General features: G+C 48.9%; 1 protein-coding gene across 3 annotated transcripts in view; it reads left to right on the top strand.

Annotated features, from left to right (window-relative positions):
* The window catches only part of KLHL5 (kelch like family member 5), a 506,424-nt gene that overhangs the window by 249,978 nt on the left and 229,778 nt on the right, over positions 1-26,668 (top strand). For all 3 annotated transcript variants that reach the window (XM_078678331.1, XM_078678330.1, XM_078678333.1), the window contains one exon: positions 17,307-17,443. In XM_078678331.1, coding sequence (XP_078534457.1) covers positions 17,307-17,443 — 137 coding nt within the window. The remainder of the gene's footprint in view (positions 1-17,306; positions 17,444-26,668) is intronic.

Raw genomic sequence — 26,668 nt, 5'->3', positions numbered from 1 at the left:
ACTCCACAGGGCGTATCTGACACCGGCGCGCTTGCAAAAATTCTACTCTGACACACAGTTACTTTGCTCTAGATGCCACTCCCCGGGAGCAGACTTTCAACATATGTTCTCTAGTTGCCCTACAATTCGCACAGGGCACAGGGCACGTGGTAGGCTAGTGCGCTAGGCATATTCAGAATGCAGAAACGCCTTAAAGTGCAAAAACGCTTCATCTCCCTGGCTGTTTTATTAGCTAAAAGGAGTATAGCCATGCACTGGCGATCCCCCTCGGGGTCCCCGCTTGCGGCATGGGTGGGAGCTGTACACAAATGGGCGGACGCAGAGGAGGAGGCATTGCGCGAAGACGAGGTCTAAGGGATACGTAAACACCCCATCTCCGGGGGCGCTAGGTGGCGCCAGACCAAGATGGCCGCACTGGTGTGAGGCTCCCGCCAGATCGAGCACTTATTTCCATCCTACAGTGATCCTGACCGGAGATTTCGGTCCAAACATCGCTGCGCTGTGTCCGTGACACTGTGCTGCACCCAGCGGTACCTCGTTTGCCCGGGAAGCCTGACCGACTGCAGAGATAGTGGCTGAGGAGCCCGGGGCGGGCGGCTGCGTCGGAGGGGAGGTCCTGACCGCCGGCCCATCCAGCTACGAGAGACCGAGGATTCGCGGCCTGTGCGGGGCTGCCGAGGAAGGCCTGTTGCCCCCTGGAGGTACCGACCCGCCTGAGGGACCGGAAGACATCGAGCGGCTGCCGGAGGTGAGCGTTGCCTGCTTGGGAGCGCACCCCCCATCCCCCACACCCCCCTCCCCCCGGCGCTGTGGTCACATTCGGCCGCGCCTGCCCTCGTGGGGTCGGGAGCCACGTCACTGCCTGCGGCCCTCCGCATCGACGGCTGAGCCGATTCAAGCCGCCACACATCTGAAGCGCTGTGCACGGGGCCGCGGGGGCCTGCACGTCTGGAGGCACTGCCCTCCCATCTGCGATCAGACCGCCTACGCATACCCGTCGTAGTGCAGCCTACAGGGACCCTGGCAGACCCACCGCTGGAAACACGTGGCCATTGCGAGTCCTCCCAACACCTGCGCTGGATGACTTGCCCCCCCTGCGATACCTCCGATGGCCTAGCCCACGACCACACGTGGCCCTAGTAAACACTCCTCCTGCAGGGCTGAATCGCTGGCACGGCCTGCTCCAGTGATTATTGCGACTACAGCTTCCTTCCGACCCATCTGAGGCAGAACGCGAGGACAGCGTTTTTTCCCCCCATCCCCCCGTAGGCAGCGCCATACCAGTTGCCTCCTCGTGCCTGGGCTTTGCAGGCCCGGTCTCTACACCCTGATCTGCTGTGGGGGCAGCGCGAACCGATACAGGGCCTGAGCTGCTGGCGGCCATTGCGTGGGACGTTGGTCCGCAATACAGCCGCTTCCCACTTTCTTGTGCCTGGCGCCCCGGGTACGTCCGGAGACCCGGAGACCCCATTCTTCAGGCGTTTGAGACGCCGGACGCTCCTCTGCTTACATCCTACCTCCCTGTTCCGTCCGCTGCGGCCCCCCACTCCTTTTCCGCCGAGGCCCTCCTGAGAACTGGCGGCCATTTCTTCCGCTGCATCGCGGACGCCCAGGCGGGACATGGTCCGCAATGATGCCAGACAATTAAAAATCCCTTTTGAATCCAAGAAAGCTTCCAAAACGACGCCGGAGACGGAAGGCAGTCCTACCACCACGGCCCCACAGGAGGAAGAATGGAAGACACTCCTATTAGGTATGAAGCAGAGCCTGTCAACAATAGACTCCAAAATTGATACCATAAATACGCGCATAGATAGTGTGGTGGCCAAGCTGGAGCAACATGACACTCGCATTAAGGAGACTGAAGACAGGATCTCGGCGTTGGAGGATGGGGCTACCTCTACTAGCAGACAGGTCACTCAAATGGACAGGCTGCTTAAAATAATAGCTGACAAAAACGAGGATTTGGAAGCGAGGTCCCGCCGAAATAACGTCCAAATTTTGGGCTTTACGGAGTCCACCAACACAGGGAAAATGGAGATCTTTGTGGAGAACCTCGTAGTGGAACTGTTTGGAAAAGAATCCTTCTCCGCACACCTCATCGTCGAAAGGGCCCACAGGTCCTTGGCCGCTCGCCCCCCTCCTGGAGCCCCACCACGTCCCCTTATCGCGCGCTTCCTTAACTACAGGGACCGGGATGCGGTACTGAGGCGTGCAAGAGAACTGGGGACGGTGAACTATGGCAACACAGCGCTATCCTTTTTCCCCGATTTCACCCCCTCGGTCCAAGAGGCCAGGCGCAAGTTTGCGGGGGTGAAAAAGAAACTGCAAACACAGGAGATCCAGTATGCTATGTTGTATCCTGCGAAATCAAAAATCTCACATCAGGGCAAGCATCACTTTTTTCAAAACCCGCAGCAGGTGGACGACTTCCTCAAGCAATGCAGAAAAGACCTGTGCAGGGAGGAGTCAACTCGACGACGCTCCAGGCCGCAATCGCCCTTATCACAACAGGACTAATCTGCTGTACCGTTAAGCTGGCCCCCAGGGTCTACATAGTCCCTGGATGCTGGGTGTTTGAAGACTGCTGCCTGTATATGTTGATGAGGTACTCCTTTAAGTCTTACCGGTCTAAGGTTTAATTGAGTGCTCGATCACCCACCTCCGTCCCGCAAGACTCGACCTGGGTAAGCCTGGTTGATTGCGGGTGTGAGCAGGGAGGAGGTTGGCAGGTCTGGTACCCCTAGTTCTGACCCCCAATGGGTGATCCCCAACATTTCCCTACCCTTCTTAGGGCAGGGTCTTCTATAGTGCCTTTTTTGGGTTTGGTATTGTTTTGGTTTTGGGTGGGTGGGTGTGTGACATTTGCCCGGCCAGTTGGGGTTGCCGGTGTGGGAGGGATTACTCTTCGTACTCAAATTGGAGTTCTTAAAGAGGCGGTTCCGCATGTTCTGGGATGGTCGCGGGAGGGGATACCAGGATGGAACTGTTATTTTAATGCAACTGATTGTACCATGATCTGTGATGCTGCACCTATCTGCTACACTAATCTTTACTTGTCTAAATGGGTGACGTAGCGGACTCACAGTCGTCACAGCAATTTCGGCTGGTCACATGGAATGTTCGTGGACTGAACGACCCGCGAAAAAAGAGGCACATTTTGGGTTACCTAGATAGGCAGAAGGTATCCATTGCTATGCTTCAGGAGACTCACTGAAAACCGAATGGTTCCCCTCTGTTTGCATCTAGATGGGCCTCGTGCAAAGTGTTCTCCTCCTATTCCAACTATGCTAGAGGTGTAACTATTGTGGTCAGGCGAGGGATGCAGTTTACTCCTACTGGGACGGAGGTAGATGCGGGAGGCAGATACTGCATGGTCTGGGGGACACTACACTCACACACGGTCCTTTTCGCCTGCTATTATGGCCCCAATACGGACGACCCATCTGCACTCCTTACGATGTGGGGTAAGATTCAAACTCTGGGCATAAGCCACGTCATACTGGGTGGGGACTTCAATACAGCATTGGACCCAGGCCAGGATAGATCCCATCCCCAGGCGTTGCACTACACTCATACCCAGCGTGCACTATCAGCTATTGTTGAAGACCACCACTACATTGATGCCTGGCGGCACTTACACCCCTCTCTCCGACAGGGTACACACCACTCTGCGGTACACTCCACATGGGCGCGGATTGATTATGTGTTCCTATCGGCTGGCCTCCTCCCTTGGTTGGCCGGCGCCCTACACCTTGCCAGGACGTTCTCAGACCACTCGCCAGTCCTCCTCACACTTTGCATACCTGTTGATACCTATCCATACTTAAGCTGGCGTCTAAATCCCGCACACCTCACTGATTCGGCCTTCAGGACGGAACTTGAACATGACATACAGGACTTCTTTGAACGGAACGTGGGATCTGTGTCGAACCTTACTACGGTGTGGGAGGCCTTCAAAGTCACGGTTAGGGGGTGGTGCATCGCAAAGGGAGGTGGTGTCCTGAAATCAATACGTGGTGAACTGCACAAGTTGGAAACTTAGCTCCGGGACCTTGAACGAGGTATGACTCGTGACCCGCTGGGGCATGCTTCTAAAGCCCTCCTCAGGGACAAGCTGAATGAATACGCGGAAGTGGCGGAAAAGGAATGTAAGTTCCTTGGAAAACCATACGCTGCGCGCCTCTATGGCGAAGGGGACAGGCCGGGCAGGGCACTCGCCTTTGCTGTCAGACCCCCAAGATATCACAACTATGTTGCTACTTTACTGGACGAACATCAGGTCCCGCAGAGAAACCTCAATGACCAACTCCGCATCCTCACTGATCACTACTCCACACTATACACTTCTCACAGATCTACACCTATCGACTTACAGATGTACCTCGAGGACACCGCTATTGCGTGGCTTGGTCCATCTCAGCAGAAATTTCTACATCATGAAATAGAGCTGGACGAAATAAAAGACGCCATCATGTCTATGAAATCGGGCAAATCACCTGGCTCTGATGGGTTGCCGATAGACTTCTATAAGGCCTATATTCACCTACTCGCTCCAATACTGAAACAAATTTATTATTCGGCCCTTGAGGAGGGAACTTTGCCGACCACCATGCGTGAAGCCCTGATATCACCCTTGTTGAAACCAGGCAAGCCTCCAGACCAATGCGACTCTTACCGGCCTCTATCACTACTCAATTCTGATGTAAAAATCTTGGCGAAGGTGCTTGCGACGCGCCTTAACCTACTGATGGAGCGTCCGGTTTTGCCTGACCAGGCGGGCTTTGTCCCTAATAGGGCGACGTCGCATAACCTACGCACCCTTCAGGCTGTGTTACAGGACATTAATCCGCAATGCGAGGCTGCTGCAGTTTTCCTAGAAGCCACAAAGGCGTTCGATTCTCTCGAATGGGACTACCTTCTGGCCCTTCTAGAACGGATGGGAATCCCCTTCACTTTTCTTGATTGGATTTGACTGCTGTACTGCAAACGGCAAGCTTTAGTCCTGTTAAACGGCTCCCGTTCAGCACCATTTGAGATCCAGAGGGGTACCCGGCAGGGCTGCCCGCTCTCCCCGGTTCTCTTCGCCATCGCCATTGATCCCCTGGTGGCCAAACTCCGGCAACATCACAATCACCGCTCCTTGATATACCCGGAACGCCAGCTGCTCATTGCACTATACGCTGACGACATGACTTTGTACGTACACAAACCGCAGGAAAACCTTAACCCGCTGTTGCGGGAAATCACCAAATTCGGAGCCATATCGGGGATACAGATCAACTGGTCGAAGTCTGCTCTATTCCCCTTGACGGACATGACCATACACTTCCCCCTGATTACCCCCTAATGTGGGAGGCAGATGAAATAAAATACCTGGGCATCGTGGTGACTAGAGACCGGGAGGCTCTCATTAGGGCTAATTATGGTACTGTCCTGGATAAACTGACTGACACCATCACTAAGTGGATCCATCTCCCACTGTCAATGGCGGGGCGTATCTCCCTTATTAAGATGGTGGTTCTCCCCAAGCTCCTGTATCTTTTTACAAACATACCGTACAACCCGGCTCCCACTTCTTCCGTTCCCTAAATTCCCAGTTATCCAGACTTATTTGGGGAGGCAAGCAGGCTCGGATCAGCCTGAAGACACTCATGCTACCCTATCACCAGGGTGGATTTGACTTTCCTAATCTTCAGCGATATTATGATTGTGCCCAAGGGCACTTCGTTGTGTACTGGCTTCACCCTCCACCCTTCATGGCCCATCTGGCGGTAGAGGACGGCTATATGAGGCCCGCCCAACCATCGGGTTATTTATATGCCCCGACCCGTGTCTTGGACCGGGACCCTACAACGGTGGACTGTACGGTGCAGGCTTGGAAGCGTATAGCTGATAATATGGGAGTCCAGTTCTTATACTCGCCATGTATGCCCCTGGCGCACGACCCCAGGTTAAGTGTCTCCTGTGAGGAAATTGGTCGTAAAATGCTTGTGAAGTATGCGCTCCATACATGGGGCGATCTATATCTCCAAGGGAGATTTCGCTCATCGACGCAACTCTTTGGGGATAACACCCCCTCTATAATGGATACGTTCCTATATACTCGGCTGCGTCAGAACGTCAAGGCGGTCACGCCTCAATTCCCTGATGAGCCGGAAACTATGGCACCCCTTCACGCCCTCCTACAAACGGACTCCCCAAAACATGTAGTGTCTATGCTGTATAAACATGCTCAGGCTGCCTCATCCCCCCGTCACTGAGAGCGCGAAAAGACTGGGACGGGGATCTGGAGGCACCGTTGTCGGACGAGCAATAGGAGGAAAGCTGCTCGCATACTAATGCAGTGACAGGCAATTCACGACTCAGACTGGTTCATTTTAAATTTTTGCACCGACTGTACTATACACCTGCCAAATTATTTCGCTTTGGACTCCGGGACGATAACAGATGTTTCCGATGCAGAAGTGAGGGAGCGGACTTTCTCCACTTGGCCTGGTTGTGCCCTGCCGTAGCGGCCTATTGGGTTGAGATATTTAAGGCACTGTCTGATATGATAGGAGTGGACACAGTACCGTGTCCTAGGATTGCCCTACTGGGCCAGTCGAATCCAGCGATAAAGACACATAGGAAATTTTTTGCACTGGGCCTCCTTTTAGCCAAACGGCACGTAGCGTGTCGCTGGGGAAGAGGTCGAGCACCCAAATTCAAGATATGGTTAACCACGATGTCTACTTGGAAGGAACATCTACACACATATGCTGAGCTTCTACCTCGACAGTCCTGTCCTAAAGACCTCTGGGGTCCCCTCACTACGTATCTTCTGCGCATGCAGGCTGATGATGCGTCGGAGACAGAGAGTAACAGAGAAATAGGCTAAGCTAGCCCGCCCCCTTTCCGCAGGCCGGGACTATGCCCCCGGTGGGCGGAAACTGGTGGGCTCCCTCCCCCTCCCCCCCCCCCTCCCCCACCCTGTGCGACATCTCACTTTCTGGCGGCTTGCACGATTAGCCCCCCTAGGTGTAGTGCTTGAGCTAATATACTGATTTAGCCATCACAGGTGATTGGATCGCTGGTCATGTCGGCCACAGCTCCCCAGCGGCTGGCTTGAGTGCCGCTCGTCACCGTCACTAGTTAGTGTACATACCACATTCGGCTGCCCCATATGGCGCAGCACACGACACGTCACTCAATGTTGTACTCACAGATTGGTTCATGGACTACCCCCCTCTTCCCTCCCATCTCAGCCGGAATGGACAATTGGTGCAGGATGCCATTCTTCTAGGAGTGGATAGACTTCTGACATAGGCAGTGCTACATGTAGCTTGGCACCTCAAGATTTTATCTTTTTCGCCATGTTCTGGGTATGATGGGAAGCATGGGAGGGAACTGCCTCTTTTTATAAGTTTAGTTTGTTGTAATTGTTGAAAAGAACCTCAAGTAGCCGTTGTCTGAAAGTACCTTGCTAACTTGCTTGCTAGATAATGCATCCATTGACAGTTTACATCACCTTTACATTGCGGCCGGCCCTGCTGGGTTGTAGGCGACATGCTGTGTTTAAATAATTGCTGTTGCACATTGCTGGATCTACATGCACGCATGGTTCTGACCACGATTGCTGCCGGCCTGCGGACGCGGATTGTAGGCGAGTAGCTGTGTACTCTTTACGCATCACCAATAAAGGTTTTTAAAAAAAAAAACATCTCCATGGAGTGGGCCCTACTGTTACACTGCTTCAAGCAATCAGCACACAGTGAAGAGCCGGATGCCGGCACGCCCAGGCCAACAGACTCTCAACCACCAACACAAGTCCCGACTGCAGACATTAGACTCTCACCATTGGCACGTTCGTAACGTTGCCAGTTGCAACCCGCACCTTATCACTCTAGGCGATCGGGCTCTGATATTGGTTCAACAGTGCCCATCCCCACGCAGCAACAGTACACCGCTGTGCTGATTGGTGAGACACACAACACCCAGACCTGCGTCCGATACCTATACTTAGTAAACCCATGCACCTATCCCCAGTTTTTACGTCCCGGTTCTATACGACATTTGCACTGCTTCAAATACCACCATTGATACAAGGCCTGCTAATCAGCTTCACATATCACTAAAGGTATAATTGACTATCACAGATGAAGTAGATCTCTTAATTGTATGTCTTGCATTAAGAATTGTCATGGTAAAAATATAAAATGCCAATAAAAATATGTTTAAAAAAAAAAAAGAGATAGGTGGGGCACAGATATGGGAGCACAGGCGCTGCCTCGGGGACAGGTAAGGAATGGCTACAGCAAAGCGGGCTGGTGGACCTGTGGAGGGCTAAACATCCAGGAACATCACAGTACACTTTCTACTCTTATTGTACTTTGCACCTATGCCAGGTTCGACCACTTTATAGGTTCTTCTGAGCTGGAGGCCCGGGTGGTTGATGTGAGCATCGCCCCGGCAGCCATCTCTGACCATGATGCTGTGGAGCTTACGCTCAAGGTCCCTAATGTTAAGAGGTCCCCAGGTTGGTGGAGGCTAAGGGAACCCCTCCTGCAGCGCACAGAAGTGGCCCAGCAACTCCATAAATGCATTACTGATTATTTAGCGATCAACGATAGTCCCGAAACGCCAGTGTCAGCACTGTGGGGTGGTACGGGGCGAACTTATTGCGGTGGCAGCGGCGGAGTCCAAGGAACTTAAAGCTAAGCGAGAGGTCCTAACAGCCCAGGTCGTAGAGCTGGAGTGGGTCCATAGTTGCACAGGGGCTCCCAGGGTCTGGAAGCAATTAAAAGCGGCCAGGGCTCAGTAGGCAAGTCTGGACACCCACAGGGCCGAATATGCGGCTCTCCGCCTGCGCCATACTTATTATGTAGGGGGGAATAAAACTGGTCGCCTCCTTGCAAGTGCATTAAGGGCAAAGGTCCAGCGCTCGAAAATTCTAGTCTTACGTAATGGGGATGGGGACGAAGTGAGAGATGAGGCGCAGATAGCGGAGGCATTTCGAAATTATTATGCCTCACTGTATCAGGCGGACACGGTCCTGGGGGCAGAGGCCGACACCTATCTGAGGGATGTCACTACTACGGCGCTGAATTCAGCGAACGCCCTAGATGCCCCAATCCGACTTGACGAGGTGGTTGCGGCCATATCCCGCCTCAAACCCGTAAAATCGCCCGGCCCAGACGGTTTCTCCGCCGGTTTTTATAAAGCTTTCTGCCCGCTGCTTGCCCTGATACTCACAAAGCTTTTTAATTCATTTCAAGGCCCAGGTTCCATCCCGCCCGACATGCTGGAAGCGGAGATCGTGGTGCTGCCCAAACCGGGCAAGGATGCCACGCAATGCCGGCGTTCCGACCAATCTCTTTGCTTAACCTCGACCTTAAGTTATTTATGGGTGTGTTGGCCGCGCGGCTTGGACCTTGTTTACCTGGGATTATAGAGCCGGATCAATCGGGCTTTGTCCCTGGTCGACAATGTTGTGACAATACCAAGCGATTCCTACACCTGATTGATAAAACCCACTTCCAGCAATCAGATTTGGTCTTATTAGCCATTGACGCTGAAAAAGCGTTTGACCGGGTTGACTGGGGTTTTTTACAAAACGTCCTGACGCATTTCGGAGTAGGGGAACGTTTACAGGCATTGGTTGCGAGCGGTTACCATCGCCCCCAGGCGCGGGTCCGCCTGGGCGGCTTACGCTCTAGCCCCTTTGAAATACAACGCGGTACCAGGCAGGGGTGCCCCCTCTCCCCTCTTCTGTTTGCGCTTTACGTCGAAACGCTGGCACAGAAAGTGCGTGACCACCCGAGCATTCGAGGCATAACATTTGTCGGGGAGCCACACTCCATAGGCCTGGATGCTGATGACATTCTGGCGGCTCTCGACCACCCGGAGAGTTCAGTGCCAGCATTCCTGGAAGCGGTGGAAAACTTTGGGAAAGTGTTGGGCTTCCGGATGAGCAGAGGGAAGTCCTTGATCCTGCCGCTGGGTAAGAACGCACGCCCTGCCCATGACATGCCAGTGTACGGGGGGAGGGTGTATTGACACAGTCACAACTTCCATATCTGGGTATCGCCCTTACGTCGTCCACCGAAAGGACGATTGCACTCAACTATACTACTCTTACGTCGCAAATTCAAAAAGACCAGGCGCGCTGGACTAAACAACCGCTCTCCTTGTTAGGGAGGATTGCAGCAGTGAAAATGTCGGCCCTCCCTAAGATTCTTTACATCTTTCAAACTATTCCAGTGTCCCCACAGGCCGGGACCATTGCGAATCTACAAACGGCTCTCCAGCACTTTATATGGGGAGGGAAGAGACCACGCTTGCACAAGCAACTAGCATACCAAGAGATGGACGAAGGAGGTCTGGGGATTCCAAATCTCCAGCAATACTTTCAAGCAGCGCAACTGAGATATTTAGTGGAGTGGTACAGACCAGAATCAGAGAAGAAGTGGCTCTTCCAAGACAGGGCCATGGCTCAAACATCCCTGTTGAAAATACCGTTCCGCCGCCGCACTCACAGGACACATTACCTCCAAAACACTCCCATTCCCCGCATCATTTTGAGAGTATGGGACGCGGTTGCTGTCAGGCATGCTCTTACAACGTTCCGCTCACCCCTCTCTTGGACCGCCCCGAATTCCCACCTGGCACTGATGCCCTAGCAGTCCCACAATGGCGTAGCTCCAGCTGTAGATCAGCAGGCCACCTCTTCGATCTGAAGGGCTTTATTCCCTTCTTGGAGTTGTCTAGGGGGTATGACATTGTCTCGCCACAGCTTTATCAGTACTTTTAACTCGGGCATTGGCTCACACAACCTGAACAAGCCCCATTTGTTGGAAGGCACATGACTGAGTTTGAAAGATGGCTGGTTACGAAGGAATCAGATAGAGGCCTTATCACAGACTTGTATAAGCTGCTCACCCCCCCTCCTGAGACACATCACACTGCGGGGCAGAGATGCTGGGAGGAGGAATTAGGGAGGACACTGTCGCTTCAGGAATGGCGTCCGATGTATTATAGGGTCAACCACACAGCACGGAATACGGCGGGCAGGGAGATGGCGGTGAAACTGGTCACGAATTGGTACCTCACCCCTGTGAGGCTCCACAGAGGCAATCCGACCCGATGCGCGTCCTGCTGGAGGGGCTGTGGGGGAAGAGGCACCCTGACACAATTACTTAGGGACTGCACAGAAGTTAGGGAGTATTGGACAGCAGTACTCAACGATATAGATAGCTCATTAGACACTGAGATCCCAAGATTCCCTGCCTACACCATCCTTGATCTCCCGAATGCACTTACATTCCCTCTGAAATCCGTGAGGGGACTGCCAAATGGGTCTTGCGATACAAGCTGCTTCCCAACACATCTTATCCCTCTGGGGGCGACCACTCGACGCACCCACATGGGCTGGCTCCGCAGACTTTGGTTCACATTGGCAATGGAGCGTATTCAGGCCACACTCACAGAAACGGCGGCAACATTCCGCACAGTTTGGCAGCCACTGCTAACGCTTCTTTCTCAAGAGTTCAATGAGATCACATGTCCTAGATATCTCCGTTTATTGCACCTGACAGCTGCAGAAAATGGTCCTCCAGAGTCCGAAAAGGGAGCACGGTGAGGTCGCTGAGAACGCTATGCTCTACATTCATATAATCTGACACACTGGTTGGGGAGGAGGGTGGTTAGGGGGAGGGGGATGGGGTCTGGTTTTCCTTTTGATTGTTGTTTTTATTAGTCTGGCTTTATGGCAGGTCTTCGCTCCTCACCACTACTTATGGGATAGACACCGCGAAAAGACGACAACGGGGGCCTACGAACTCTGGGAGTTGTATGTCTAACTATTCTAAAAGGATTGTCCAGCCTGCTAGTCACTCATTCTTGTGGCTTCCATACTGCTTTGTAATGCCTGCGATTGCTGCTGAAACCAATAAAATAAATTAAAAAAAATTAAAAAAAAGAAGATAAGGGGCTGTCATCGGTAGCCTCCATCACATCTTGCCATATTGCGGTAGGACAGTCTGACCACAGTAGATTAACGTAGGACAAAACTGTACAACTTGGTGTTTGGTCCCCATGCCACTCCTTTGTCTGCACGCCAAACCACTGCCAGTGCGTATCAACTGTCTACCATGATGGAGAGGTCCCATAGCATGTGGAACTTTTTGGAAGAATGTTCGCCATTAATTTTTCTATCATCCACTTTTTCTAAATGAATGGCATTCCAGATTGTTGAATCCGTCCTGGTGGATACCCATCATGTTAAATAAACAAACTCATCAGAGATGCGGAAGCCAGGTGTTTCAAACATCTATTCAAGGTTTCACTTGTGGAACTATCATTGCCCTTTCCATTTGTTGTATAGCAAAAGGCAGCCAATTAACAACTGCCTGTATATATCAAGGTCTTAACCCATAAATATGACTGTTTACTACTTTCTTATCTGCCTCTAAGTGTTCCTCCACTTCTGCCAATCTTGACTTAAGCATTTTCATAACTCGAGAGCTATCATAAAGGCACTGGATGAGGTGATGCTCTTGCGTGGTACGGATGAGCGTGACTTAGTGGTGTTGTCTCTGCCAGCTTTTAAGTTATGCATGAGTGGAGAAGTGTGGCTCAATGGTTAGAGCGGCAGACCCTGATGCAGAGGTCTGGCCCGGGACCAGGGTTCAATACCCGCCTCAGCGGGTCTTGGGCTCAATTTCCTCGGACCTGATAATTCTCGCCTCGGTGCCTATTCTAATCATGGGTCCCACTCTGCGACTCTGGGCAATAGCTTGCTTAATCTCCACAACGGCCCCAAAAGCGCTGGGATGCCTGGTTTCACCCTGGGGATGCCCAGGAGTGGACACTCACAGGGAAAACCAGGAAGGGTTCCTAAGCGGTATACGGACAGCGCCGGGACACTACCTCAGGGAAGTAGCTGTGCGCTCTATAAATACTGGTACGTTACATTACATGACAAAGGCTAATCAGGATAGCATTGCATGAAGATTTGGGTGGTGAGAGTTCCAAAGCTTAGGTGATATGATGAAAAATTGCACCTTTGGTGCATGTAAATATGAGGAAATTTGTGCTGCACTCAAATCAATCTTAGCCAAGGGTGAAATCGGAAATTGACCTTAGTCTTAATCACATATAGCACCGGTGTAGTTTAAGTATTATGTTTGCTGAAGCATCTTGTCACCTCACATGATAATGAGGGAAGGATCTTGAAGTTAAACACGTGAAGGTTGGAGTTTTCAGGCTTGGATCAACCGTTTGAAGTCTTGAAATCAGTCTAATCTTGAATAAAACACTCCTGTGCCTCAGTTCCTCAGCATCCTAAGTACATAGATGCAGTTAAATCTGCACTGCCTGGAGGTGGGGCTTGACTAACCTGTGAAGAAGCTCTGATACGCGGCACAACCCAGAGCCCATACTGGCACCAAATGGCATTAACGTTATAATAATGCCCAGCTCTTTTAGACAGGAAGCAATTATTTATCCCAGTTGATAGTTGCAAATAAAAATGATCTTTGGCAGTGACCGTGAACGTTGGAGGACGAATGACCCTCTCACCCCACCATCTACAACATTTGTGCTGTAGGCCTAAGGCTGGAAGGACAGAAGGGGAAGGACAGAGGCATCTAAGATGGGCACCAACAGCAAAGGAGAGGATGGTACCGCACATGTGAAGTGGGTGCACTGTGACCAAACATCATAACACCCAAAACCAAGAGGAGTAGTAGAAAGGCACAGATCGGGAAACAACAGCAAGCCAATGCAGTAACCATGAAGGGTCGTGGACTTAATGAAAAGTGAGAAGTGACCTGTCCTCGCTTTGGACCATGCAGCGGTACTTACGAAGTGAATCCCACAGTCCAAAATAATTCCAGAATAAAACAAAAGGAATGGGACACTCTTAATGAATGAGAAGGATTCAACACCCATGACAATAAAACGGCATGGCTGGACCTGAAATTGCAGCCCAAACCAAAAGTGTACATAAGGAGGCATTACTTACCATTCATTCAATTAAACATAGCGTTATACATGTGAGACCATAGGCTTACCAGAGCGACTTAATTAAGAAAAATTAACTACCTCGGTTTCTGAACTCCAGGTGAAGTTTTGAGTATCTGTTCAGCGATCACTATCGAGGGGAGGGCACAGGAGAAGTAAGAGAAGCACCGATTGAGACATATAGCTTTCAGTGAACCAGAAAAATAGAAAAGAATATTGAACATAAATGTTAACTGGTAGAAGTCACATTGCTACTGCAATGGCCTGCTACACTCCAAGACATTACCCACAAAAGCCAAGTGGCATTGCCGATGTCATCGATGAAACCTGCTTGACGACATCCAGAGACTTAATAACACGCTCAAGGAGGTTCAACACTGGCTCACAAGCAATCACCTGAAACTCAACCAAGAAAAAACGGAGATACTCCTCATCTACAACAAAGCGGAAAACCCACAAATTGAAGAATGGCTCAAAGCCATTGACGCCCTCACCTTAGCGAAGTCAGTAAAATCTCTAGGGATCACCCTAGACCCAAAACTGGACATGAAGTAACACATCACACGATCTGCAAAAAGTGCCTTTCTCAACCTAAAACTACTTTACAAAATTAAACCCTTCCTCCCACTCAAGGACCTCCAACAAGCCACCCAAGCACTAGTCCTCCCCAGAATAGACTACGGGATCGCTACCCTGACGAACAGCAAAATCCCACCTCGCCCCCCTGAAGACAACCCTCAATGCAGCTGCCAGAATGGTCACTGGAATTAAGAAATTCGATCACATTTCGCCAGCTCTCAGAGAACTCAGATGGCTCCCAATCGAGTTGCGAGCCAGCTTCAGAACAGCCTGCCTCACTCATAAAGCGCTGCACACAGGCAAACCGGAATACCTGGCCGACAAACTCAGGCCAGTCAAGAAATCTCAGGAGCTCCAACGATCTACTACTCATCCCGCCAAGAACTCGCAAGCATAAAACCTCAGCCAAATCTTTTGCCTGCAACGCTCCAAAAATCTGGAACTCCACCCCCCCCACATCAGAACAACCCCCTTGTTTCCAAAATTCAAGAGTCTACTCAAAGCCCTCTTCCTCGACCGATCTTGAGCGTACCGATAGAGCCCAAGTAACTTCTTAGCTGACACTCCACCTTACCTCAAACCTCGTGACTGACGACACTGATTCGGATCATCAGACTTGTCCTGCATCCTCTTCTCCTCTGCCCCTTCGCCCACACACTTGTTCCTTTCCCTGCTTGAACCCTCATTTTCTACCACTCCCCTGTATCATATGTTTGCTCATTACTGTCAATGCTGTGAAGCGCTCTGATACCCCCTGGTCCAGCCAGCGCTATACAAAACTTCTAAATAAATAAATGTTTTCAGAGTACCTGACTGATGGAAATAGGTCAGCTAAATGTCTCCTTCAATCATGCCTGACCCCGCCCTGAACACAATTTTGAAAGAATTATCAGCGATCTGAACCTCTGTGTGAAATACGGACTCTAAAATCAAAAGGTGTCCTCTGAATGAAAGCATTAATGGCAGCTATATCCTACCACAGTCATTTACAGTCAGTAGTACACAGGATGTTGGAAGTGGACGGTAAGAATCGACAAGAGTCAGGATGGGGAACAAGAACTATGGTACTCCCAATGTACAAATTAAATTGCCTAAACTTTACTGGGTGGACTCTGATCCACCCCACCTAATACTCCACTTTCTCACAACTATCCTACAATCCCAAACTCCGTGAAGTCAATACGAGGGCTTAAAATCAAGCTTATATGGATGGGCAATTCTTCGATCAAGGAATGGAAAAATGTACAAGAACATACTGGCATGCACGTCTGCAGAAACACTTCACAGAGGAAGACTGGTTCGATTTTTAGTATACTACATAATGGGTTCAAGACAATTTTCTGACTCGGCAGAGCAGGCCTTCTTAATCATTCTTATTGTTGAAGATGCATCCAACCCGAATATGATTTTGGACCGAATTGTATGGAATTGTCCCAAGGTCCAGTCGCTATGGACGGGAGTATGTGTGATATTAATGCTAATCAATAAAACCGATATGTCAGAAGGACCCACGTTGCAATCCTACATGTTTTTTCCTAGGTAGGACTGACAGGGCATAAACACAGGTGGTTGTCATTCTCACTAGCTTCTGTCACTACTCACTAGAGAGGAATGGATAAAAATAATGGTTAAATCTACATTACACTAAAGAGTAGTGTACAGTGTCACCAATAAGTTAAGTGTATTTAGACAAATATAGGAGCCCCTATGGGAATCGCTAATATGGCAGGGGACCCGACACAGATACACAAAGTATGTGACCTAAAACCCCATAACTGTAGCTTGGACCACACTGATGGAGGAAACTCGGTGGCTCAGATAGAAGAACAACCTCAGAATTCAATGAAGAATATGGAACTAGTGAGACATCCTGCCACTGTGTAGTAATTGAGACTATAAGCTCCTAGAAGCGACTAACGGAGCATATTAACCTTTAAGAGCAACAGGAAATGTATCATTCATGAAATCTGATAAGATTAGCAGAACCTAGGACCATTTCTATATTAGTCTGCAGAATAGGAACTCCTACTTTACTTTAACTTCACTTTCTACCCCTCCACGACACATACTTGGAGTACTCTGACCATCCTTTTCATCATTTCACCACCTTTCCCTCTTTCTTTGAGCGCGGAATATCTTGCCTAGTCTGTTCACGTTCATTCCTCCCTCTATTTTCTCTTCTTAGTACTTTAGTAAGATTGATGACTGTTTTGTTTGCCATTGAATTTAAATTCTGAGGTTTACCACTTTTCTCAGCATGGATAAAATGAATGTTCAGAATATACTACAAACGCGCGTTATTCGCGGAGTACTGTTTCAACGATTGCTGAACCTTACACTGTTCCTGAGTGGAGGGCGACATCACTTCCACTACCAGCAGACTGATATATGTATTGAACCTTTTATTTCAGGAACCTGTCCTTGTAAAACAGATGAGAGGAGGACTTCTTTTATCGTTGCACATTTTCAGCCATCGATTCCAAGTATAAAATTAGGACAAATCATTGGGTGCTGAAGTGATATTTATGCCTTCGTTGTAAAATGTACTTTTAGTGTCGGCCATTCATTATTCATGGGAAAGAACTGAGCCGTGAAGCCGTTTGTCAATTTTAAAATACTTTCCTCAGCACCGTGCGTCTTCAGAGGACATGAAGTGAAAAATTCATTACTGAATGACTGCATAGTGAAAGTTGATGGTTTTTCCTTCCCTTGTGTGCTTGCAGGTTGGTGCTTTCCTCGGTCTCGGACTACTTTGCTGCCATGTTTACTAATGATGTGAGGGAAGCAAGGCAGGAAGAAATCAAGATGGAGGGCGTGGAGCCAAATGCACTCTGGGCTTTAGTTCAGTATGCATATACAGGTAATGTTTGGGGTTTCTGTATCATTTTCGATCCTTTTTACTTAATTTAGTGTTTAGACTGGGGCCTTAACACTATTTTATTTTTGATCAATGCACTAATAACTTTACATGGGATCAATGTACTAATACCTGTCAGAGGGCCAATTTGTTACTCTTCTCTTCTGTCTGCTTTACGTATAGCTTCAGATTGATGTGAGGCCACCGTTCTATGCTACTGGTAGGTCCAAGTTAATGTTTTATTATGTGAGGAAATCTCATATAATTTCTGTTTTCTGGTCGTGTGAGACTGGTCTCAGTTGAAAATACCTTTTTGCAGGAACTGTAAAACTGATGTTTTCTTGGACTCAGAGACATTTTCTGCTTGAATCAGTCTCTCACCGGCTTCTCGTGTGCCTTTTGGCTGCGAAGAATGTCCTCTAATCCATTCCTTGTTATAGGGTTTTAGAATGAAGCACACAGATCTTAAAATCTAGCTCAGGATCATGAGAGACGTCTATTTTGCCATTTGACGATCATCCTTAATCTGTAACATGTATGTTTTATACCATGATGCCTCCTCCGTCATCCTCAGGCTAAAGATTTGCCCCACTTAGACAAGAGGCCAACTTTCTTTTCGAAGGAAACCTGCAATCTCCTAGTGTCTCCTGTCTCCTTAAACACATCTTTGTCAGCTAGGCATACAGTCCTATCTTTAACTTCATATGGCCACAATTATGAGTGCCTCAGAAAAGTGCTGCACTAATGCAAACCCTTGTGTGCACCATGTCACAATTACGACTGGATCTGGCTTTTCTTATCCCTCAGTTTTCCAAAGGGAATTATTGTCAGGCCAATCTTGCTCATATCAACTGCTGGAAAATGGCTCTGAAAATTCAGGGCCATGCACAGTTTGTTGCGCTAAGCATTTTGCTGGGAAAACCGTAACTGATGTTATTTATCACATCTGATAAATAATGATACCCAGGATATCATTATTTACTGTGCTGTAAATACTATTCAGATACCGAGGCCACTGTAATCAAAGCTTGTGACCGGATAATGCTGCCTATATCTCTTGTGTTTTTCGATCTGTTTTAAGATGTAGCACCTGTATTAGAATTTACTGTGCCTACCTATATTTTGTTTCCAGGATTGTGACTATCACATCATTTTCAATCCTTATTACTCAACATATTACTCAACTTAGATTTTTAGTAGAGTGGCCAGCTTAAGCCTTTACCTCCACATCACAGTGATTTGTCAGATTCTGGAGTGCATTATATTCTATTAGTGATGGCCTCCTGCGCTGACAATCGCTGTCGTGCTGATGTCTGCTGCCACGCCACCCTGCGCTTCTCCGTCACAACTCTGACGCTCCTGTAATTTCGGTTAAGCCACTGGTGGACACTGTAGGACAGTGGAATTGTTTAGACCTGGGCCAAAGACGTGTGTCCGTTCAAATCTAAATACTGGCCATTTTGTTCAAACCGTAATACCGCACTGTGTTCTTGCTTGTCTTGACGGTTCCACTTCTAGGGCTTGAAAGGCTTGTCTTGCCCTGCCATACTGTCTGAATTTTTTTTTTTTGCTTTGTTTTGCAGCTGTACAGTTTACTTTCTCAGCACATATGGTGTCCACTAAGGTGAAAGGCTTCTGGAGAACCCCGAACCATTCAATTTACTGAATTAATCATACTGCTGTTCCCTCTTAGTAGACGCTGCTCCGGGCTATCCACACAAGTATCTCCAAGCCCTCACTGTCCAACATTCACAGTCAAATGTTGCAAGATAAAGCCAAACATTTTATAAGGCATGGCAAGAATGCTGGGGATGGTGAATAATGTCTGTACTGTTATGATTGGGCTGTAAAAAATATTTGGTCACAGTTCACCACCAAAAATCGACCAAAAGTATAGAACCTGGGACTTTTAATTTCTCTTCTACATAGATCCTTCCTTCATACATACAGTCACACAAAATTCCCTTCCACCTAGTAGATTGATATGTGACTTGTGAGGTAAGTCTCCCATATCTGTGATGGTTTTTATGTGCCTGGAATTTCTTTCTTAGAGGTAACCATATCACTGTACGCGCGCCACCCATCCGTCGTAAGCTCCTGATGTCGGCACCCTCAGTAGGATGAAGACTAGGGTCCATACTGTTGTATGGACCCTAGTCCTGCTAGTGTTAAGTGCAAATAAAACATATTTCGGAGGCACTCTCCTTTTGTTAGGAGCAGATTGAGGAATATGCTGGCCTAGTACATACATTTGATTAAGATTCACCTGAAATGTCCCAGGATAAATTAATTATCCAAGCTATCATATAATTGTATGTTTTCTGGTGAGATCCCAATACTAGTGCTAGACATAAGGTGTATGTGGGCCGGGAATAAAGTGGATCTCTAGGCGAAAACCGACTCACCCTTGTGCGGTTTTTCTTACTGCCTGACTTATTTTTCAGTACTGGGGTGCATAGTGAGGAAATTGTGACCATTTCACAACTACTCAGCAGCTTCATACAATGCTATAAATATGAATGAATTTCGGAAGAATTGCCATACATGTAAAGGCATGTAGGTTGAAGCAATAGTGAGTTACAGATGGAATTATTGCCAATCTCCTGTTCCAGAGAGAGTCAGTGCTTGTGTGTAGGGGTTACCATCTACTCAAAGGCAAATACAAGTTGGTTTGTGATGATGTACCTCCCGGCATCTTGTAGTCCCAACTCCCTGCCATGTACAGCTCTGCAGAGTGCATGCTGCACCCCTCTCAGGGGTTTGTCCTGCCAAAATAAACTGAGGAGCCTGCTTTGGAAATTTGTGAGTGTCTGCAGTTAATCTAAGTAGGCTGGTGTGAGCCACGTTAAGACAATGAAGTAGGAAGTTTATCTTGAAACAGCTTAGCCGGCAGGACCAAAATATTTTGAATTTGTCTCACTAGATCAGGTCATAGTTGAGATAATTCAGCAAGTCAGGATTATTGTTTTAATAGAGGTAGTTTTTAACAAAAATCTATGGATGCAAATGACCAGGTAGCCACTTTTGTGTCTTTTTTTTTATTGTCTTTCATACAGATACACCCATAAAATTGTCTTGTTGTTATCCAAGTGCTGTATAGGAGCGCCATGTACCGAGCAAACAAAAGAGAGAGTATCCTTTCCTTAAACCTCGAAAGAAGGCAATCCAACTTGAGATATCTGATCCTGGTGAAGATCAAACAAAGCTGGACATAATGAGCTTTATGATATTGGGTCCCTGACCTGCCCTCAACAGCTAAACATAGAGGGAGACTAGTAGCGCTTTAAGGTCCAGTATACAGGCTCCATAGGATACTGTGTAATACAAAAGATGTGCAGGTCCTGGGGGAGGGAAGGATGGGAGGATCTAGGCCAGGGAGCCGGAGACAACAGATCAGGGGATCTGATTGCTTAGAAGCAAGAGCCTTCAAACACCCATGTGGGTGTCATGCTTCATCATCGGGCAGCTCCTCACTGGGCCAGCCAGGACGTGTCAGAAACAATTGAGGCTGAAGAAGCTACTAACACACATGTGGAAATGGAGGACAGCACATTACCAACTCCTATGCACTTCACTCCAAGTGCTAGGGGAGCAACTGTTACATCTTTACCAAACTTTGTGGACAATGATAAGGGACAATCCTGGCGGTCCTGAAACTCTTAATATGCATGGCAGTGCCACAGCTGCACCACCAACATACTACTTAGGCCCTGACCGCCGCGCCACCGCCAGGGAACGGTGGTTCCCTGTGGCTGCAGCAGTGCAATGGCGGTCAGAGCAACAAAGTGGTAATTGGGTGGTCAGACCGCCAGGGCGGCAGTGGCTGGACTGCCACCACCGTACCCCTGTGAGTCTGTCGGTCCTCGAACCACCAGACTAGCAATTAGGCCCTTAATGTCATAAAAATCCGCTCCCGACAAGCTTAGCAAAGAGATCTCACGCAGGTTATTAATTCCTATAGTTGTCTCAAGCCTCAAACCTATTTTGACCAAGGGTACTTGTATTACACAAAGCTCCAGTTTATCCCATCATAACTGCACAGCCACTTACACAAGCAAATACCTTTGAAAATCAGACCGTCAAAACTGTACACTATGTTAGGCAGAAGCCAGTAGAGAGCATCTTTCCAAGATGCCCGATATTAATGGAATACCATTTCTGTGACCAGCATACTCAGCTAAAAATTAAATATCATTGACCCAATTTGTGAGCAAATCAAATGATTTATTTCACAGGAAATATTTACAGAACATTTCAACTTACTATGCATGCTTCCATTTAAGTCATTTGTTTACCAGCTGTACCACCACAAGAGGAGTATATTCATGTGTTTTCTCCAGAGACGCTCATCACGGATAATCTAGAGTCATATGTACGAAAGCATTTTGCATTTCCTAATGGTGCGATTCACAATTTCAGGTAGTTGAGAAATCCAAAATGGCATTTCAAAATGTACGAAAGGCTAGTTTGGTGTTGCATTTTGGAATTCGCTAAGGAAATCGCAACAAGGGATTTCCAAATAGCAAATCACTAACCGCATGTTCAAAAGATTTCCTAATTGCGAATAGTCTCAAAATTGCCATTTAGGAAATGCACTTACCATCAATCTGGATATGGTGGTAACCAGGTGCAAACTATAAAAAAGCACCCAAAATGCACCTGGCCATTTCAGGATGAGGATTTTGGCTAGCAGACAGAAGGAGGAGGAGAAAACAGCAGAGAATATTTAGGTTTAGGGTCACCCTGTTTGAAAAGGAAAAGACTGAGATGGAGATATTTGAGAAGTGCGGTAAGGTAATCTTGGAATTAATTACTGAATTACAACCTCAGCTTCAGACCGCAACACTCAGGAGCAATGCAATCCCACCACATGTACAGGTATTATGTTGCCTACACCTCTTAGTCGCTGGCAGTTACCAGGGGGTCATAGCAGTGGAAGGAGGTGAAGTCACAAAGTGCCCTTTCCAGGTTGGTTCTTTCACAGGTTTCTGGACATCATAGTTAGCTAAGTTAAACAATAAATATATTTTCCAAATGCCCCTCCCAATATTTGCAGCAGACCAAATTAATGCTTAACCGGGTAGCACAGTTACCTAATGTCATTGGCTGTGTTGATGGCACACATATTGCCAAATGTCCTCCCTCAGTAAATGAATTCTTCTACAGAAACAGAAAAAGCTCACACTCACTCAATGTGCAGGTAGTGGGTGGTGCTTCCTGTATCATAACAGACCTTGTGGCCAGATTCTCAGGCAGCACCCATGGCTCCTTCATGTTCCGCCACAGTAGAATACAAAACCAACTGTCACAGGGTGAATTTGGCAACGTTTATTTTTTTTTTACCAGATAAGAGAATTGCTGACTCAATGAATACAGTGACAAGAAATGTTTGTGTATAGTCACAAAATGGTTTTCCTTCTCATGCTTTTAAGGAGATAGTGCATATGCCTTGCATCCCTGGATACTCACACCATACCTGACTCCAACAACAAGAAGTGCAAGGCAGTACAACAAGGCACACAAGACAATGAGCTCCATCATTGAAAATACCTTTGGGATAAAGAAGTCCAGGTTCTGCTGCCTCCACAAGACTGGCGGAGCACTACTGTTCAGACCTGAGACGTACTGTGAGATTAGCGCGACATGTGCCATACTACACAACATCGCCATGAGGAAGGGTCTACACAACATCACCACTAAGGACGAGTCTGACTCAGATGATGAATTACCACCGCTACAGGTGTAGCAGGATGGGACATGTGCAGCAGAGGGTCGTGCATGACACACAGAGATCACCAATTACTATTTTTGAAATAAGAGTGATTACAACATCTAAGACATGGACATCACACAACGGTAATGCATGTTGCATAACTGAAAGATCACCCTTTATTCAGGTTGCGAGCATAATGTATCTCTTGTAAATCAACCGTACCCATTGAGGATATAACAATGTGTCAACTAGGCGACAAAGAACTTCATTACAAACAAAAGAACAGTAGACTCATGACTGAGTGTTTAGTGTATTCACTCTTTTCGGCCTCTTATGTTGGTGCCTTGTCAGAAACACTGGTCTGTGGAAGTGTGGAATATGCCAGATCCAGAAGTGTTTTGGCGTGCATGCCTGGTACAGCATACCTCCTGCATAGATGTGGCACTGATGCTAGAGCCAGCTTTACTTTCAGGTGGGGACAGAGAGGTTGTGGGTCTGTACGGTTCGAGGCATGTGGGCTGCTAAATTCATATCTATTGCATAGATCGCCGCCTAGTGTTGGGTCCGGATGATTGCACATTGTTGTCCTGGAAGAGTCTTCGAAGTATCACGAGATAGGTGGCTCCTCCCCTGGACTACAGTGCGCATGGGCATCGGCTCCATCCCCAGATTGTTTTTTTCCGCCATTGGGTTCGGATGTGATTTCGACGTCTCCTTGTCGGAATCGGAAAACTTACTTCCTTAAGGCCAAAAGGCCTTCTCTATTGGCGTCGGTATTGTATGCGATCGGTCCCGAGCATCGTCCGACTCTTCGTGTCGGAATTCTGCGGAGTACTTTACTCTTCGGACATCGAGGCCCTGTACTCGCAGCAAGACCCCGACGACCTGATCATGGAACGGACTCCGTTCAAGTGCTGCCCCGTCTGTGGATCCAAATATCCACACATCGACATGCACCCAGTCTGTAATAAATGCCTCTCGCCGGACCACGACGAGGACAACTGCATGGCCTGTTCGAAATTCAGGTCCAAGAAAACACTCAAGCATCGGCGCGCGGCGCGCCTCGAGGCCCAGCGAGCGGCTCCGGCACCCGATGACATCTTCTACGACCCCGCAGAGGAAGGCAAAAGCCATCATCTTGAAATCTCACCGCCGTCGACGGAGGTCGAGCCCGATCCAGACGAATACATCGAAGACCAGGGCCAAAACCTTGAATACGTCGAGGAGGTAGGGGACGACGAAGAAGTCTATGGGGCCGCGGAAGATAGCTCAGAGGAAGAGCTATGCCCCGAACATTACATGCCTCAGGCTCAGGTCACGGGATCTCCACTCGGCCTTACCCACGACCCTGCACCGCTATCCCCAGCCCCGCCTTCTGGCCCGGCCACGGATACACCGGTGGAGCCGCCATTGCGCGCATCGAAAACGAAACCGCAACCGTTGCAGGCGACATCGTCAAAGATGGCCGACGTCCCACCAAAAACGAAACCGAAACCATCGGTCTCGGCAACACCTAAAATGGCCGACGTCCCGGCGAAAACGAAACCGAAACCTGCGGCTTCAACTACATCCAAAATGGCCGATGTCCCAGACAAATTGACAAAGCCTGCTCCATCTTCGGCTCCGTCGCCCTCAGGCCCTCCGAAGTCGAAGAAGGCTGTCGAGTCACCAGCGCCACAAACAGTGGCCAAGGACACGTCCTCCAAGAAGGTAGTCCATCACGTCTCGACGGCTGCAGCGTCGACCACCAAACGCTCGGTCGAAGCAAAGTCCACTAAGGCCCACGACCCAAAGGCCGGAGGCACTGCACATCGGCACAAAGATGCCGGATCTGTATCGACGGCGTCGGCGCCTCAGTCTACCACAGGGCCGCGAACAGTAGGATTCGAGGATTCATCGGTGGCCCCTTCAACCACGCCGAAGTCCTCCGAAGCGGACGAGCATGAAGCATCGGCTGCCAAACCCTCGGCTTCATTCACAAAACAGGTCACCGACTCCCTCCAACGTATTCGGGAGAAATCTCTGCCGTCGGCGTCTACCGCGCCATCGGATCCGAGACCGGTGGACGCACCTGCAAAGACGTCCTCCAAGCTACTCTACACTCTACCACCGAAGGTGGCGCCGAAGGCGTTTGCACCCAGACCGGTGCCGAAAAACACAGAAATGTCAGAATATTCGACGGCCAGTGGGCATTTGGCTCGACAACCAGCGTCAGAGGACCAATCAGAGCAGTACATCGATGCCCACACAGGGAAATTGACACTTTACAAAAGAAAGATCACTTCCCAGCCATTGGAGTCATATGTTATTCCACTAAAAAAGAAAAAGGTACCACTGGACATACCTGCCTCTGTGGTACCTCTTCTGCCACCTCCGAGGAGGAGTCCATCCCCTTCCCCCAACCAATCAGGGGGTGACGATGATGACCAAGATGACCAATACAACTTCCCTGCTGGCAATAACCCTGATGTACAACAGGACCCATATGACGACGCTGGGGACCAGGGAAGTCATCAAGTGATACAGGATCCACAGGGTTTTGGGACACGTACATCACCTACTGAGGATTCGGCAGCATTCAATGCTTTGATAGAGCGAGCAGCTGCAAATCATAATGTAGACATGCATGCTGACCCGGTGGAGGAAGATTTCCTGTTTGACACTTTCTCTGTCTCCGAAAGAACAGTCAAAACACTTCCTATGTTGAAAGGGGTCCTTAAACATGCACCAGACATCTTTAAAGAACCTACAAGGGCAAGAGTGGTGAACCCACGTATTGAGAAAAAATACAGGCCGGCGCCTGGGGACCCTGCCTATATTCGGGGACAGTTGCCTCTAGACTCCTTGGTGGTCGCAAATGCCCGCAAGAGGGCCAACTCCCAAACAACGGGTGAAGCTCCTCCCCCCGACAAGGAGTCGAAAGTGCTTGAGGCATCCGGCAAGAGGGTGGCTGCGCAGGCTGCCAATGTCTGGCGTATAGCAAACACACAGGCACTATTGGCACGTTATGATAGGGCGCATTACGACACCCTAGAACAGCTCCTTCAACACTTACCTGATCAGTTTAAGGAAGGGGCCGAGATGCTCATACAAGAGGGAAAACTCATCTCAAACGCTGCAATAAAGTGTGCGCTTGATGTGGCTGATACAGCGGCTAGGGGTATTAACACCAGTGTCATGCTGAGAAGACAGGCTTGGCTTCGCATATCTGGATTTAAGCCCGATATTCAGACAACAATACTCAATCAGCCTGTCAATCCTGACAGACTGTTTGGGCCAGATGTTGACACCACCCTGGAAAAAATTAAAAAGGACAATGAGACTGCTAAATCAATGGGGGCACTTCAGTCTCAACAATTCAGGGGAAACACTTTTCGTCGCTCAGGTGCGCGTGGTGTTACCAGAGGATAATTGGGTCAACAAACACAATTCACAATAGGTAGTGCACAATCCTCGTACCCCAAGCAAGGTAGAGGGGGTTACCGAGGTAACAGTGCCAAAGGCAGGGGCAGAGG

Source organism: Lissotriton helveticus, chromosome 2_2, assembly GCF_964261635.1.
Source record: "Lissotriton helveticus chromosome 2_2, aLisHel1.1, whole genome shotgun sequence".
In the NCBI taxonomy this organism is placed as follows: Eukaryota; Metazoa; Chordata; class Amphibia; order Caudata; family Salamandridae; genus Lissotriton; species Lissotriton helveticus.
Note: the sequence above shows the minus strand (reverse complement) of the source record. Positions and strands in the feature narration are given on the sequence as shown.